The sequence below is a fragment of the Gymnoscopelus braueri genome (genome assembly GCF_963280865.1).
Source record: "Gymnoscopelus braueri genome assembly, chromosome: 14".
NCBI lineage: Eukaryota > Metazoa > Chordata > Actinopteri > Myctophiformes > Myctophidae > Gymnoscopelus > Gymnoscopelus braueri.
The window spans coordinates 46,444,058-46,458,680 of NC_137619.1; the positions used below are offsets into that span (position 1 = coordinate 46,444,058).

General features: G+C 45.9%; 2 protein-coding genes across 3 annotated transcripts in view; both read left to right on the forward strand.

Annotated features, from left to right (window-relative positions):
• cdhr1a (cadherin-related family member 1a) overlaps positions 1-14,623 on the forward strand; it is a gene marked incomplete at both ends in the record, with an annotated part of 274,624 nt that overhangs the window by 64,818 nt on the left and 195,183 nt on the right. The gene's annotated exons all lie outside the window — the stretch shown is intronic.
• Positions 1-14,623, forward strand: part of pax2a (paired box 2a) — a gene marked incomplete at both ends in the record, with an annotated part of 42,161 nt that overhangs the window by 18,610 nt on the left and 8,928 nt on the right. For both annotated transcript variants that reach the window (XM_080450132.1, XM_080450131.1), the window contains 2 exons: positions 4,413-4,588; positions 8,717-8,834. In XM_080450132.1, coding sequence (XP_080306258.1) covers positions 4,413-4,588; positions 8,717-8,834 — 294 coding nt within the window. The remainder of the gene's footprint in view (positions 1-4,412; positions 4,589-8,716; positions 8,835-14,623) is intronic.

Sequence of the window (14,623 nt, forward strand, 5' to 3'; positions counted from 1 at the left end):
TCTTTTTCTCCTTCCTTTTTTTTTTTTTTGGTAAAAGCTCAACTGCAGTAAAAAAAAAAAGCATAAACAAATGATTCACAGCGTTTTGTAGATGGCATCGTTTCACCTATCAACGCCACAATGAACCAGTAAATGGCCAACTGGCAGCGGCTCATCAGCGTCTGCACTGAAACTGAGGGGAATCCCGTCCGTGTCAGTGATTTACGAAGGAGAGAGGAGTCAGTGTGGAGGAATTCATTTGCCTTTCAAACAAGCATCCCCCCCTCCTCCTCCTCCTCCTCCTCCTCCCATCTCCCTCTCCATGGAGTCAGTGATCTTATCACAGGACCAGGGGACATGAAAGAAGGACATTAAAGTGCCACTGTGCCAACAGCACAGGACACAACAATTCCCTTTAGTGACAGAAAAAAAAAAGAAGCAGGACGACATGTCGAGCTATCGAAACACTACTACTACTGATAGTGAGTCTACGTTCTGTTTCACAGGGGCATTGGTGTGTGTGTGTGTGTGTGTGTGTGTGTGTGTGTGTGTGTGTGTGTGTGTGTGTGTGTGTGTGTGTGTCTGCTACACTTTTGTGTTCAGTGATAATAACACAGGTAGCAGTTTAACCACTGTTTGCTGGGATGATCCCAAGCATGTTTGCCATCCACTTAACGTGCCGCATGCCGAGTGTGCACACACACAGTAAAAGCCTGAGTGTTAATGTAACTCTGAGAGTGTGTGTAACCAAAAAGACCCATTTGGTAACATTTGTACAATCTCAGAGTTAAATTGAAGGAAAACTTTCAATCTTTCCGATCAATCCTGTGTGTGGCGAAAGATACGAGTTCGACATCATCCTTTCGTGATGTCAACATTTCACTGATAAATGCACATTAGACATAGGGTATCTTTCACCACACTATGTTATAATGATCTTCTCACAACAGAACTATGGGATTTAGGTTGAAAATCGGCAGAGTTTTCCTTTGATTTCACTCTGGGAGAGTGTACAAAGTCAGACCTGAATTAACATGAACGATTGTACAGGGCATTAGCATACCTTGTAGCAAGCTCTATAATAGAAACTGTTCCCAGAGATGAAACGGTATCAGTGTTGTCTTGTCATGATGCAACAGTGAGGTGATCAAAAGGCTATCTGCTTACAACGCGGGTGCATTCCTCTAAAGGACGAGGTGTGAAGATGAGTGGAGAGAACAGGCTTAGTGTTTTTCTTTTAGTGGGTCCGATCTGATTGAGAGCTCCAGTCGCTTTTGACGTAGCAGTGTGAACCCGGCGGAACACAGTCACCCACTGATAACGGCACAGATAAGACCACCACTACAGAGAGAGACCCCCGCCGGGTTGAAAAAACACAACAGGGAAAACACAACGACCCCTTTCCAGTCTGCCTAGTGTATTTACCTACTGTCATCCACGTTAGATACGTGTCGAAACCGTCACCCCCACTAAAAAAACAGTGAAATGAGCACTGTGATTTATTATTATTTCTTTAGGAGGCATTTGATGCTAATTTTTACGTAAGGGGGAAGGTTGGTCTAAGTGTGTCAGGGGTGCTCTCTCTCTCTGTGTGTGTGTGTGTGTGTGTGTGTGTGTGTGTGTGTGTGTGTGTGTGTGTGTGTGTGTGTGTGTGTGTGTGTGTGTGTGTGTGTGTGTGTGTGTCTGTGTGTCTGTGTGTCTGTGTGTGTGCGCGTGCATGCATGCGTGCGTGCGTGCACATGCGTGTGTGTCTCTGTGTGTGTGTAGTGAATGACAAGTGCCCGCTATTGATCGCCACGTGCCTCTCTTCTCAGTCCAGCTGATAGAAGGTAATTAATGACTCCATTTTCCTCTGTACCAAAGACAAAACAATTGAGTTTCATACAGCAACACAACACCCCCCCCCCCCCACAGCAGTGTGAAAGACCCCCACCCCCTTACCCCACCCCCAAGGGAGCTGTCCAAAATAAATGCCTGAACTAAAATATGCAGTCAGGTTCAGTTGATAGTAGGACAAAAACCCGGGCGCGGGCAGCAGAAGGAGAAACGGATTCCTCCACTAACGTTACACACCGCTAAAGTCAATACAGTTGTGCATCGAAACACACACACGCACACACACGCACACACACACGCCGAGACACATTACACACATCCCCCCTCACACCCAATTTCAGTCCCCCCCCCTATTCCGCTGCGTCCATAGATCTATTTCGCACGGTGCGAGTCGGGTTCATCCTCTGGCCTCAGCCGTTGAAAAAAGGTCAAGCAGTCGAGCAGAATGGCAATAACGCCCCTGAAATGGTACCATCAGTGGGAACATGATTGATCAATTGAATTCCATAGCGCCAGAAAAATGTGGGATTAAGTAGAGTATTATACGCGCAATGAGTTGAGCGCCGCGATGTTCATTCCAAGTTCATTTCGCCTCCCTCCCCTCTGCCTGGCGGATCAGGCAATCAATAGCAGCCTTGCATATCATATATCACCGCCGGCTCGCCCCGGAGAGAACATAATCTGCTGCAAATTTAGAATGACAGATTTGCACGGGAGCTAAAGCCCTCGTCCGCCCGCCCGCCCATCCCGCTCGCCGCGCCCACCCGCCCGCCCGCCCGCCGCTGGCTGAGGAAGAGAGGGGAAGGAAGGGGAGGGTTTTTAGGCGGTTGGCCCATAGTAAGAGTAGTGGAGTAGTGGAGGAGGTTGGCTGCACCGAGGAATACAAAAAAAAAAGATGAGAAAAAACACATCGTCCAGCCAGCTATAACTGGACCTTTTAGACGAGCGTTTTTTCTATTTCGTTATTTATTATTCCTCGCAGTGTTCTAGGGGGTTTGATGATGGCGGTGGCGTTTTTTGGGACGGATGGACGGGAGGCGAGGCGGCCCGGCCAGGCAGGTTGATAGGGTCAGGAGGAGATCAGGGGAGGGGAGCACAGAGAAGCCAAGAGGCTCATTTGTTTATATAGAGTGTGACTGAGTGAGGAAATGCATACGCTTGCCCTCGGCGCCCCATCCTCATACGACTCCCCCCCCCCCCCCGAGTATACCTCCCCCCTAACGCTCCATTCCGCCTTCCAGGAGACAGGCAATATGTGGGGGGAGATGGGAGGGGATGGGGGGGGGAGCGAGAGAGAGACAGAGAGACAGAGAGGGAGAGAGAGAGAGAGAGAGGAGGAAGGGGAGGGGGGGTCAATATGTTCAGGAGGAAATAGTACGGTTAAATAATGGCCCTCCATTTCCCACTGGCAGAATGAGGGGCTCTGTATGTAATCGCCATGCCTGCTTCCTCTCCTTCTGAAACACACTATCTACAGTATATTATACTATATATTTGCTCTGACGGTAATCCATCAATTACCATACAACCTATCACATGATGACCGCGCTGATGGCGGCCATGAGGGGGCGAGGCAGGGAGGGGGGGCGTAGAAAGCTGTCACCTCGGTGTGTGTGTGTGTGTGTGTATTACTATACTTGTGAGGGCCCCTATAAAGTATAGTAGAATTTGTGTAGACACTGTGAGGACAATTTTCCTGCTCCTCACAAGAGAAATGGTTGTTTTACCGGTTAAAATATATAATATAATATACCGTATATATTTTTAGAGTATAGACTTACAATTTCATGACCCCTCATGACTGACCTCATGAATGACTCCTCACCAAGTATAGTAATACCAACGTGTGTGTGTGTGTGTGTGTGTGTGTGTGTGTGCGTGTGCGTGTGCGTGTGTGCGTGCATTTGTGCGTGCGTGTGTGAATGTGTTTGTCAGAGAGAGAGAGCGAAAGAGAAAGTGTAGAAGAATGACAAAGTGCACACAATGACACTGACACTGTCCAGATGTTACGATGTCACCCCCTCCCTGACACCTGACCAGTGGTGTAAAGTAACTAAGTACATTTACTTAAGTACTTTTGAGTTTTTACTTTAAAAAAAAAACTTTACTGGAGTATTTCCCATTTTCAATACTTTTACTTCTACTCCACTACATCTCAGAGGCAAATATTGTACTTTTGCCCCACTTTAATTATTTGACAGCTTTAGTTACTAGCTACTTTGCAGATTAAGATTATTAACACAAAATATACATTAACCACTTCAGCCCTATATATATTGTGAGCTTGTAGATCTGCTATTTTCAAAAGATTTTTATACATTTTGATCTTGTGAAATGGGACATTCAGCACAATGAGTACTTTTACTTTACTTTACTTTACTTACTTTAAGTACATTTTGATCCCAATACTTTTGAATTCCGGACTTTCACTTGTAACAGAGTATTTCTACATCAGTATTGATACTTTTACTTAAGTAAAACATCTGAGTACTTTTCCCACCATTTTACCTGACTGACCACAACGTCTCCCTCCTCCTCCTCCTCCTCCTCCTCCTCCTCCTCCTCCTGCTCCTGCTCCATCCTCTTGGTCTCTATAGATGGCTCTGATGGCTCGGGCCCCGGCAGTGACTCCCAGGGCAGCGTGGAGAGCTTAAGGAAGCACCTCCGGGCCGACGCCTTCACCCAGCAGCAGCTGGAAGCCCTGGACCGCGTGTTCGAGCGGCCCTCCTACCCCGACGTCTTCCCCAGCTCCGAGCACATCAAACCCGAGCAGGTCAGTGTCACAAACCCCACTGGTCTGGTGGAAATGGGCGAGAGAGGTGTGGGGCGATATGGCGGGGGCAGGCATGCAATGCTCATTTGATATGTTCTTGCACTCTATTTCAATGACGTGACGCGCACGTCGCTTAACACCTACACTGCAAGTCACACAATGGACAATTGATATGTATCTAGGCTTATTCCTATATTAATTCGCTAGGTGTGAGTTGGGAGCCTTTGTAAACTTTGTTGAGGTGCATTTAAAGTAGTTTTAAATCTATGCGTGTGCCTGCGTGTGCTCCTGGTCAAATAGGTTCCGGCACGGCGTGCAAGGCCGTCCAGTGAGCATTGCACCCCTGGGCGGGGGGCTGATATGGACAACATCAGATATCACAAGGTTTGAACCCATTAAGACCGGGAACGCATCTGTGTCATTTTTAGATATCTTTGGCTATTAAAAAAATGGAACAAAATATTTTGAGATGGGGGTCCGCGGCCAAATACATATCATTTTGGGGGTCCTTGACATGGAAAAGTTTGAGAATCACTGATGTAGCAATTTTTTTTCAAAAAACTGGGATTTAGAAGACATCTTTGTAGAATCGGCCTCAGGTCTTTTCTTTTCTTTTTTTTTTTTTGAAAAAAAATGTTCAGAACCCAAGATATCATGATTTGAAGATTTGCTGCTCCATTCACTTCTTGTTTAACATCTTACTGAAAAAGGCTGTATCTCGCTTCCTAAGCACTTTTTTTTTACAATGTATTTTTGGCCTTGGCACAGGGATGATAAAGCCAGAAATATGTTAATGGGTCAGTTAATGGGTTAAACTGAATACCTCGATATTGACATTGTGACCACAATATCGTATTGTGGCAATAACATAAATGTTCTTTTTCATTCGTCTCGTATCACGATATCGATATAATATCGATATAGTGCCCATAGCCCTATGGCGAAGAGGGCGGTCTCTACTACAGCCCGACTCATGCCAGAATTTGGAATCCGATGCCAATCCCGATTTTGGAGTCCTCAACCACCGACCACCGATTTTGACCGATATAAAAAAGAAATTGTCCACTATTTTCTTTTGATTTTGATTATGCTTAAAAAAATATATTTGAGAACATTTAAGTAGAATTTAAACATTTTCCCAAAAAAAATCTAAAAATAGTCGATCTACAAGCTTTGCGACGCGTTGTGAGCTTGTATCTCTGTAGATCTGCAAATTTTTTATACGTTTGAAAACTATCCAACATTTTTCTCCAAGAATGACATGCCCAAAGTATAGGCTATTGGTCGGGCTCTTGTCTCAACAACAACATCACGTATATTTCCACACCTCAGATGTTCTACGTATGTTCTCCTCTCCCTCAGTCCGCCCTTGGGTTACACTACGCCCACAGTGAAATAACACAGATTGATTTATTCAATTTCTACCGAGAAGTGGTTGGCACACGACAAAAAAAGAAAAGAAAAAGAAAAAAAAAGAGCACTGTATAGCTTCTTAGTCAAAGCAAGCGAGCCTATTACAGCGGATAACCTTTATTTACATTCATTAGACTGTTAAACAACAAGAGACTATTAATTCCTCCCTTGAAACTCGGTGCGGGTGCCCATGCAGCTTTCGCCACGCGCCCTAATTGAGTTCATTTTCATCTCTAGTGCGATCGCGGCGAATTACAGCGGCGATAAATCAGGGGGACAGCCCCCTCAGCCTGTTATACAGACCCTAATGCAGCTAATTACCAAACTGATTTCTACGGCAAGATCAATACCAAAACGAATTGGAAATGACTTGTAATCACAAAGAGTGGAGGAGAAGGTATAAAAAAAAGCCAGAGTAAGGCGGGGGGAGGAGGTGGGGAGAAAAACGACGTCGGAATGGTCGAGAAAAATCTGTTTTAATTTAATGTAATATTAATCAGAGTGTTTTCCACTCTTTCCAGGGGAGCTCCTTTTCTCCCTATTTCCACCCCCCCCCCCCCCCCTGTGTTTTTTCCTTTTTTTTGCTGGTGAAAAGGTGGACTATTAGGCTATTAGGGGCTTGTCTGGTGTCTGCGTCAGGGCATTAAAAAGCCATTTTGGAGAGGCCAGGCTGAATAGGCCTCATCCCTCCCACACTTCTGGCTGCCATGTGGCGGGGTCATTCAGGGCCCTGCTGCGCTGGCCGCCCCGGCCCAGCCTCCATACCGCCCAAAACCCTGCCCAGCGCGGGCCCTGCCCACAGCCCATCTGCATGACAAAATGCCTCTTGTGCCGCGGAGGCCCAGCGGAATAGAGAGGAACATCCAGCCTAGTGCCAGTGAACAGTTGTAAGCAGACAATTAGAGTTTATCTGGGATAGAGGCAGACAAGACCGGGGTCATCGGCTCTCGCCCCACTGGGACCCGACACTCCCATTGAGGCAAACAGATGCACGCGCGCGCACACACACATACACACACACACACACACACACACACACAGACATACACACAGACAGACACCGGTACAAAACAGACGCCGACACACTCTCACACACACCCACAGACACACTCTCCAACAGAGCGCAGGGTCAGGAAGTCTCATCTCATTAACAAACAGGATCCATCACATCTGTTTGTAGAGTCTTATCCTGGGATTTAAGAGACAACAAGGCCGGTCGGCGCTTCAGTCTAAAGTAAACTCCACCGGCGTACTGTCGTACCACAGACACACACATTCCTTTAAAGACACCGGGAATGCTTTGATTTGCTGCCACTGACAAATATACCACAGGGTATGTTTAAAAAAATATATATAATAATAAGATTTTTTTTAATCACAATTGCAATAAAACAGAAAATAATAGAAATCATAGTAATAAAGATATCAATGAAAATAAAATAAAAAAAAGGAACAAACAATGGAAAATCTATTTTAGCGTTTGATTCGTTTGCCGAGTGAGCGCGCGCGGGGGGCTAAAAACACAAAGGTAGATTTTTTTTCTTTTTTAGTTTGTACTCCTCTTTAAAATGTGGCCCACATGTCCGTCCTGTAACAAAGCCTTGAATGTTTCCTCCCTTGACTGGTCACAGGGATGACTGCAGCCGAGCACAAAGAGGCAGCTGACACCCCGTCCTTTCACTGCTCGCCCCAATCCCTCTCTCATCCCTCCCTGCCCCTGTGACAAGCCCTAATGCATGCATACATCATAGGCCTTGGTAAAGCAGAGAGAGAGAGAGAGGGAGAGAGAGAGAGGGGGGGGGGGGGTCGCAGGATGCATAGGAAATATTCAGGGGAAACACGGTGGAGAGATCACAGCGAGGGTTTCCTTGAGACACATTTCTCGCATTGTCTAGTAAAAAAAGAAAAAAAGAAAAAAGGTAAACCTCGGGAGTCAGGACATTGTGTCTGGTCCTTGTAACCCTTGGCGATTGCGAGTGGCTTTGATGTGCATCTCTTCTGAACCATATCATGAAACAGTATAACATAAAGAAATCTCTCATTTTTTTTTGGAACAACAAATCCAACCACTTCAAGCCTATGCTAGCGTCCACCATTCTGGACACAGAATAGAATAGGCTGATGTTCAGTGTGACAACAGAAAACAAAACCAAAATAACACATATACATGCACAACGTTGCAGATTGGGTTCTTTTTTGGTGAAGACATTAGGTGTATAGGGAAAATAGCAGGGGATCAAGTATAGACCCCTGGGGGACTCGGGTCAACTAGGTAGGCCTACTGTGTAGGGTTTAATACATCTTCTAAGGGAGGGGTGGGTTGTACTCATCATCTCTCTCCATCGTCTTCTTTTAAAAAGTATATGTCTCTCTCTACGTTATTACCTTATAGACCAGATATGTTTGTAAACAAACCTGTAGAGAGGTATTTCCAGGTAGAATGTATTTGGATATTTACACAATCTAAAGTAAAAGCGTCCAGAACATTAGCTAACATGTCTATAGTTTGTCAAACTGTGGATTATTTAAAACTAAAATAATACAGTAGTCAATACCAATTATCATTGTTCATGAAGTTCATGAACAATACTGCTCCAATGTGACACTGCTGCCGCTGCCGTTATCTACACGGCAACACATGTTTGGTTGTGTGGTGGTGATGTCCTGATGATGGGGTCTATAGACTGAACGGTGGTGTGTGTTCATCCCCAACAGGCCAACGAGTACTCGCTCCCGTCGCACGTGGGCCACGACGAGGTCAAACCCAGCCTGTCCAGCAGCGCCAGCTCTGACCTGGCGGCCAGCGTCTCCCAGAGCTACTCTGTCGTCACAGGTAAGATGTAAAATCCTCTCACACAAAGATTTGGCGGACCCCCTACAGTATACCCCCTAGGGGCCCCGGACCCCCTGTTGAAGACCCCTGCTCTGACCAAGAATATCAAGGGGACAAGTTCATTGAACCACTTTAACTCTACCATCAAATAAACGGTTTCAATTCATTTTTCCCCCCTTTTCTTCAAAGATAGAGGAAATATCAGATCTATAAGCTCACAACGCGTCGCAAAGCGGTGCGTTGTGAGCTTATAGATCTGCTTTTTTCACAATTACTCATACAATGAAGTACAGTATATAGGGTTTAAGTGGTTATTAATGGACCATTTAGCACAGCTGTTGTACAAACACACCCCAACAACAACAAACTTGGCAGCATTCATTCAAACATCTTTCTCCATATTATGATTACACACTACACATTTTCCCTAAATGATGCAAACACTCATCTTCTTGATTAAGGGTATATACCAGATGACCTCCAGTGGAAGATATCTAGTTACACAGTCATTGACTTTGGAGGCTTTATTGTATGTGGGAAACGGCGTCTCTCTTATTTTGATAGAATGTCACGTCTTGATAACAACGATACATGTTGACGGCTACAGAATAATATCCCATGCATATTTTCCGGCGATATCAAACACCGGAAATCCCTTATCAGGAAATGAAAAGCTGGTGGTTTTGAAGCCTTCTGTCTGTCTGTGTGTGTGTGTTTATTTGTGAGAGGAGAAGAGAGAGAGAGAGAGAGAGAGAGAGAGAGAGAGAGAGAGAGAGAGAGAGAGAGAGAGAGAGAGAGAGAGAGACAGAGAGACAGAGAGACAGAGTGAGTGAGAATGAGAGAGAGAGAGAGGTGGTGGTGGTGGTGGTGATGGATCATGTGGACCCATTAAATCCTGCGGGCCTTTCACACACTAGCTCCTAACTGGCTAGTGCGTTAGCCTGAATTGGCTCGCTAACAGATTGACTGGAATCACTTCTCGTAAGAGACAGCTGCTGTTCGCGCCCGCGACACGATGTTGTCATCAAAGGCTATGATAGGCTGTTGATTGACAGCGGCTGGAATAGTTCAGTGACTGGCTGTGCCTGGCCCACTGTGTCTCATGCGGCAGAGAGAGAGAGAGAGAGAGAGAGAGAGAGAGAGAGAGAGAGCGAGAGAGAGAGAGAGAGAGAGAGAGTCAGAGGGACAGACGTTGTGAGAGTGACTCTGAAATTAGATTTTTTTTCCTTCTTCTTTTCACGGTATGAAATGGTTGCTGTTTTCAAAGGTGAGGCTCCCATTGAGAGTTTTGTGCAAAGCTGCAGGTAATGACAGGTGCGGCGATATTGAATATCCTGTAGTATTAACTGTCTGTATCGTATAACCCGCCGTGCGAGCCCGCCGTGCGTTGCATCGGACGGGCTTCCTTTGCTGTGCTGTCGGGGGTTTGATGGGTCGGGCTGGTTAATTGAAATATTGTTTCATTGTGGCCGGCCCCGGCTCTTTCCCAGGAGAGGGCTAGGTTTACTGATAGCCACATTGGCTGGAGACTAATATGCCAGCCTTTTAATAAAAGTCCCATAATTATGCAGTGGCCATCAAAGTCAATGAGTCCACTGTGTGCGTATGTGTGTGTGTGTGTGTGTGTGTGTGTGTGTGTGTGTGTGTGTGTGTGTGTGTGTGTGTGTGTGTGTGTGTGTGTGTGTGTCTGTGTGTGCGTGCGTGCGTGTGTGTTGTTGGGAGTAAAGAGGAGGACAACATGATTGAAAACTGCAGTGGCCCTTCTCAAATGATCCCCAGGCCAGCCCTGGACTCAAGCACTGTGTTATGGGAAAAGAAAGACCCCCTCTTTTCTCCCTCCTGGATATGTGGGAGGTAAGACGTGGCCCAGAAAGTTGGGCCCCCAGGAGAAGAAAGGTGTGTTTTTGTCCTTTATGCCGGGCCCCTCCTATGAAAGCGGTCTCGCTCTGGGGAGCACACTCATAGCAGGTGGCCTCCGAGCCACCTGGGGCCCCCCGGGGGCCTCCTATAGGGATACATGCGAGGGTCACAAATTGCATAATAAGGAAGTAAATTAAGAAAACTTTCTTAAAGAGGAATCTTAACACTATTTTGTTTGTTTGTTTGTTTTTCTGGCAGATTCAACTGCAGTAGAATTGCTCCCGCCTAATTAAATTCAGAAGGTTTACAATTTATACACTCAGCTTTTAGTATCCCCCACACCACTAATATGCAAAGACTTGCAAAGCATTTGATTGGATGTAGGTTGTTACTGCATAATATTATGCTTTATTGCCATTTGATAAACCCTGTAAATAGGAATGTATGCCAAGTAGCGAAAAAAACCCAACAACAACATCTAAATTATCATCCTCACTTAGGCTGGCATCCAATTCCCGACAAATGACGCCCTTACGTTGGATAGAGCTATGAGATTATTATATCCGCTCTTTAAATGTTTTCTGCTCCCAATTAAAATTCATGCCGTTATTGATCTTGTTGATTTTTATGTCCTGAAATTTGCATAATCTATTAAAGATGAATGATTAATGAAGTACACAGTGGGAGCTGCGTTTGGTGTTGGGGGGGGGGTCTGTGTTTATCTGATTGTACAACAGAGAGGGGCTACCTGGGAAGGAGGGCGGCAGCCAAATTAGGGTGGGATTTAGGGCATTGTAAGTTGTAACGCATCACTGCACTCCACTAGGAAGTGTCCTCTGCAAACCAGTTCCTCTCCAGCACAATGAGTGTGTAGGCTACTTCTAGATATCTTTGGAAATAGCAAAATGCCAGAGTAGCCTAGTGAAAAACAAAATGACCTCATTTGTTGTTATTTATTTGAAAAGGAACATAGTTATCTTATATTCAAGTTGCTGCAGCTGTGTAATTGATAGAAAATAAATATTTTTTTTGGGTGAATTATTCCTTTAAGCCCTATAGACTTGTTGTAGGATGAATAGCAAGAAATAGCTGATCTACAAGCTCATTTTGGAAGTACGCTTGTGCTTGGAGATCTGCTTGGAGATGTTTGAAAAAGGAAATCATCTAAAATTTGTGAATGTGTGCCCAAAACAAATGTGGTTAAAGATGATATCGTACATAGCAGAGCGTTGATGAAAATATTGTCATTTTCATGCCATCAAAACCATGGATAAACAGCGTGACACAGTTTTAACTCCTGGTCCAAAACAACGCTTAGCTGACGCTGGGCCAGCATTTTGTGCATCTTTGGTTCTGTACTAGTGATGCTGCCTGAGAGAAACAAGCCACGTCTGATGCAGACGGTTAATAATAGACTGCACACCCTGTCACAGATTACCATGACACAGTCTGACGCAAGCATAATATATTCCTCCAAGTTAAGTTCAGAGCCAGTGCAGCCTGGGCCCCCATACACACTCTTAAACTGCATCTGTGCGGGGGTTGGGTGTAAATGAGCACCCTTCTGTCATGAGAGAAACCTTAGCAGGTGTGTATCCCACTTGTTTTAGTCAGCAACATCTGGAATGTCAGCAACCTTACTCTTACTTTACAGTGTCTCCCTGTATCACTTGTATCTTCTTCGCCTGCCTTCCCCCTCCCTATCTCTCCCTCTCCCTCTCCCTCTCTCTCTCTCTCTCTCTCTCTCTCTCTCTCTCTCTCTCTCTCTCCCCCCCTCTCCCTCTCTCCCTCTGTCTTCCCTCACCGCGCATGTAAAATAAAACAAACTAAAGTGATGGTCTAGGTAAAGGTGTTTCTGTTTCACATTACTGTACTATATTGTACTGTACTGTGCTGTACTGTACTGGAGCCAGAGAGTATACAGCCAGGCTGGCAGTGCCAGCTATTGTCCGGTGGTGGGTGGCAAACGACAACCAGCCACCTAAATACCACTGCGTGGCGTTTGGTTTCGTGTCCTGGTGACAAATGGTTCGTCTCAGCTCAGCAGAACCAGCCAGCAGCCTGGAAATTAACGTTTATATAATCCCGCCCCCCCCCCCCCCCCCCTCCCAGTCGCCATCAGTAGCACACTAACCTTTGAACACACATTTGATAATGAATGACTTCATAGCCCATGGACGGACGGGGGAATTCAACTCATTTCGGCCCCTGCAAGTGTGAACATTCTTTACTTACTCATAATTGGATGGAGTGGTCGGCAATCGTTTTGTGTGTGTGTGTGTGTGTGTGTGTGTGTGTGTGTGTGTGTGTGTGTGTGTGTGTGTGTGTGTGTGTGTGTGTGTGTGTGTGTGTGTGTGTGTGTGTGTGTGTGTGTGTGTGTGTGTGTGTGCGCGCGCGTGTGTGTTGGGTGGTGTTGATGATAAATCACCACCTCTAGAATGTTGGAGATTGAGGTCAGAGATTTTAGCGGCTGTTATTGTTGCCAGCGTTGAAGGTGTCTGTGTGTCAAGGTAAACGTAACATTCTAATTCTCTGCAGATTCCTCTCTGGATGACTTTGCTCTGTCTGCATAGGATGGAAGGTTAGGCTTGCAGTCATTTGGAACGTGGAAATAAAGATTCTTTAAAACCGCTTAAGAGCTATTTTATACTTCTTCTTGCGATGGTGTCGCAATAATAGCCACGAGAACAGCGGATTTACAAGCTCTGTGAGCTTGTACGTCGTAGATCTATTTTTTGAAAAGTTTTGACTGATTGAAAAGCACGCTTAGAAACAATAACAGAAAAGCCGTTAATGGAGGTCTTCCACACTGAACTTTCTCTGTGTTGTTTGAGAGTTCAGAACTACAGCATAAGGATGGCTTCACTCTGAGAAGGCTGTGGTACTGCAGCTATATCTCTGGACACGTCATTTAAAAGCACTGTTGCGGGTTCTCCTCTACGGTCCATTTCTATGCTTGATGGGATCTGAGGGCTGCTGGTATCAGTGGTGGAGGGAGAGGAGGAGACAGATGTTGGAGAACTCTATAGCGTCCGTCTCCGCTATCTCTCAGAGAAAGCAAGCGTTTGGCGGTGGAAAGAGCGCAGTCCCCGAGGAGCCCCGAGTTTATCTTTCATCTCCATCATCAGGAGCCTGTGATTTGACAGCCTCCGTGCTACCCTGGGCTCTGCCTCGTCTCCAGGACAATAAGCAACAGCACGTCTGATTAGTTTCAGAGTTCAGTGGTCTTGAACGCCCCGCGTTTGCGTCGGTTGTTGTTGCCTCCGTAACCTCCTGTCTGTTTGACAATGGTTGCTCAGGCACTGTGAAAGCACAAGGCTTTGCGAGGAGCATACTGACTCCAGGCACAGACGTCTGGCATCGTGCACCGGGGGGCCTTATCCTAAAAGTTGCTGTGTTTTCCAACCGCTTTGGATCGTGAAAGGCTTTGTACGTTCAGCGATTACATTTAAAGCGATGCATGTGGTCTCCTGTGCAACGGTAGTAGATGTGTCAATTAAGAGGTGTTTTTATTTAAATCTACAGCTGTCACAGAGAGAGAGAGAGAAAGGGTGGGGAGAATATTTCTATGGGAAAGGGGTCAGTTAAGTTGCTCGATTGCCTGGCATTAGGTTCACAGGGATGACAGGATTGCACCCCCCCCTCCTCCATAGAACAGCCTTTATCTTAATGAGGAATCTCGACACACAGTCCTGTTGTAAAACAACAATGGCGGGGGACGCAACTAATGAGGCTATCATAGTGTCGGGAAAGAGGCATCTCTCCCCGCAGGCCCTGGCGTTCAGAGCAGCCTCCACAGGCAGACGTGGCGAGGGCCAGAGACAGAGCTCACATTGATTGCTTAGGTTTCACCGGCAAAAAAAAAGGAAAGGAAGAAAAAACGGTGAAAGAAAAGATGCCAAGACTCATGAGCCAAATTAGATCAAGGT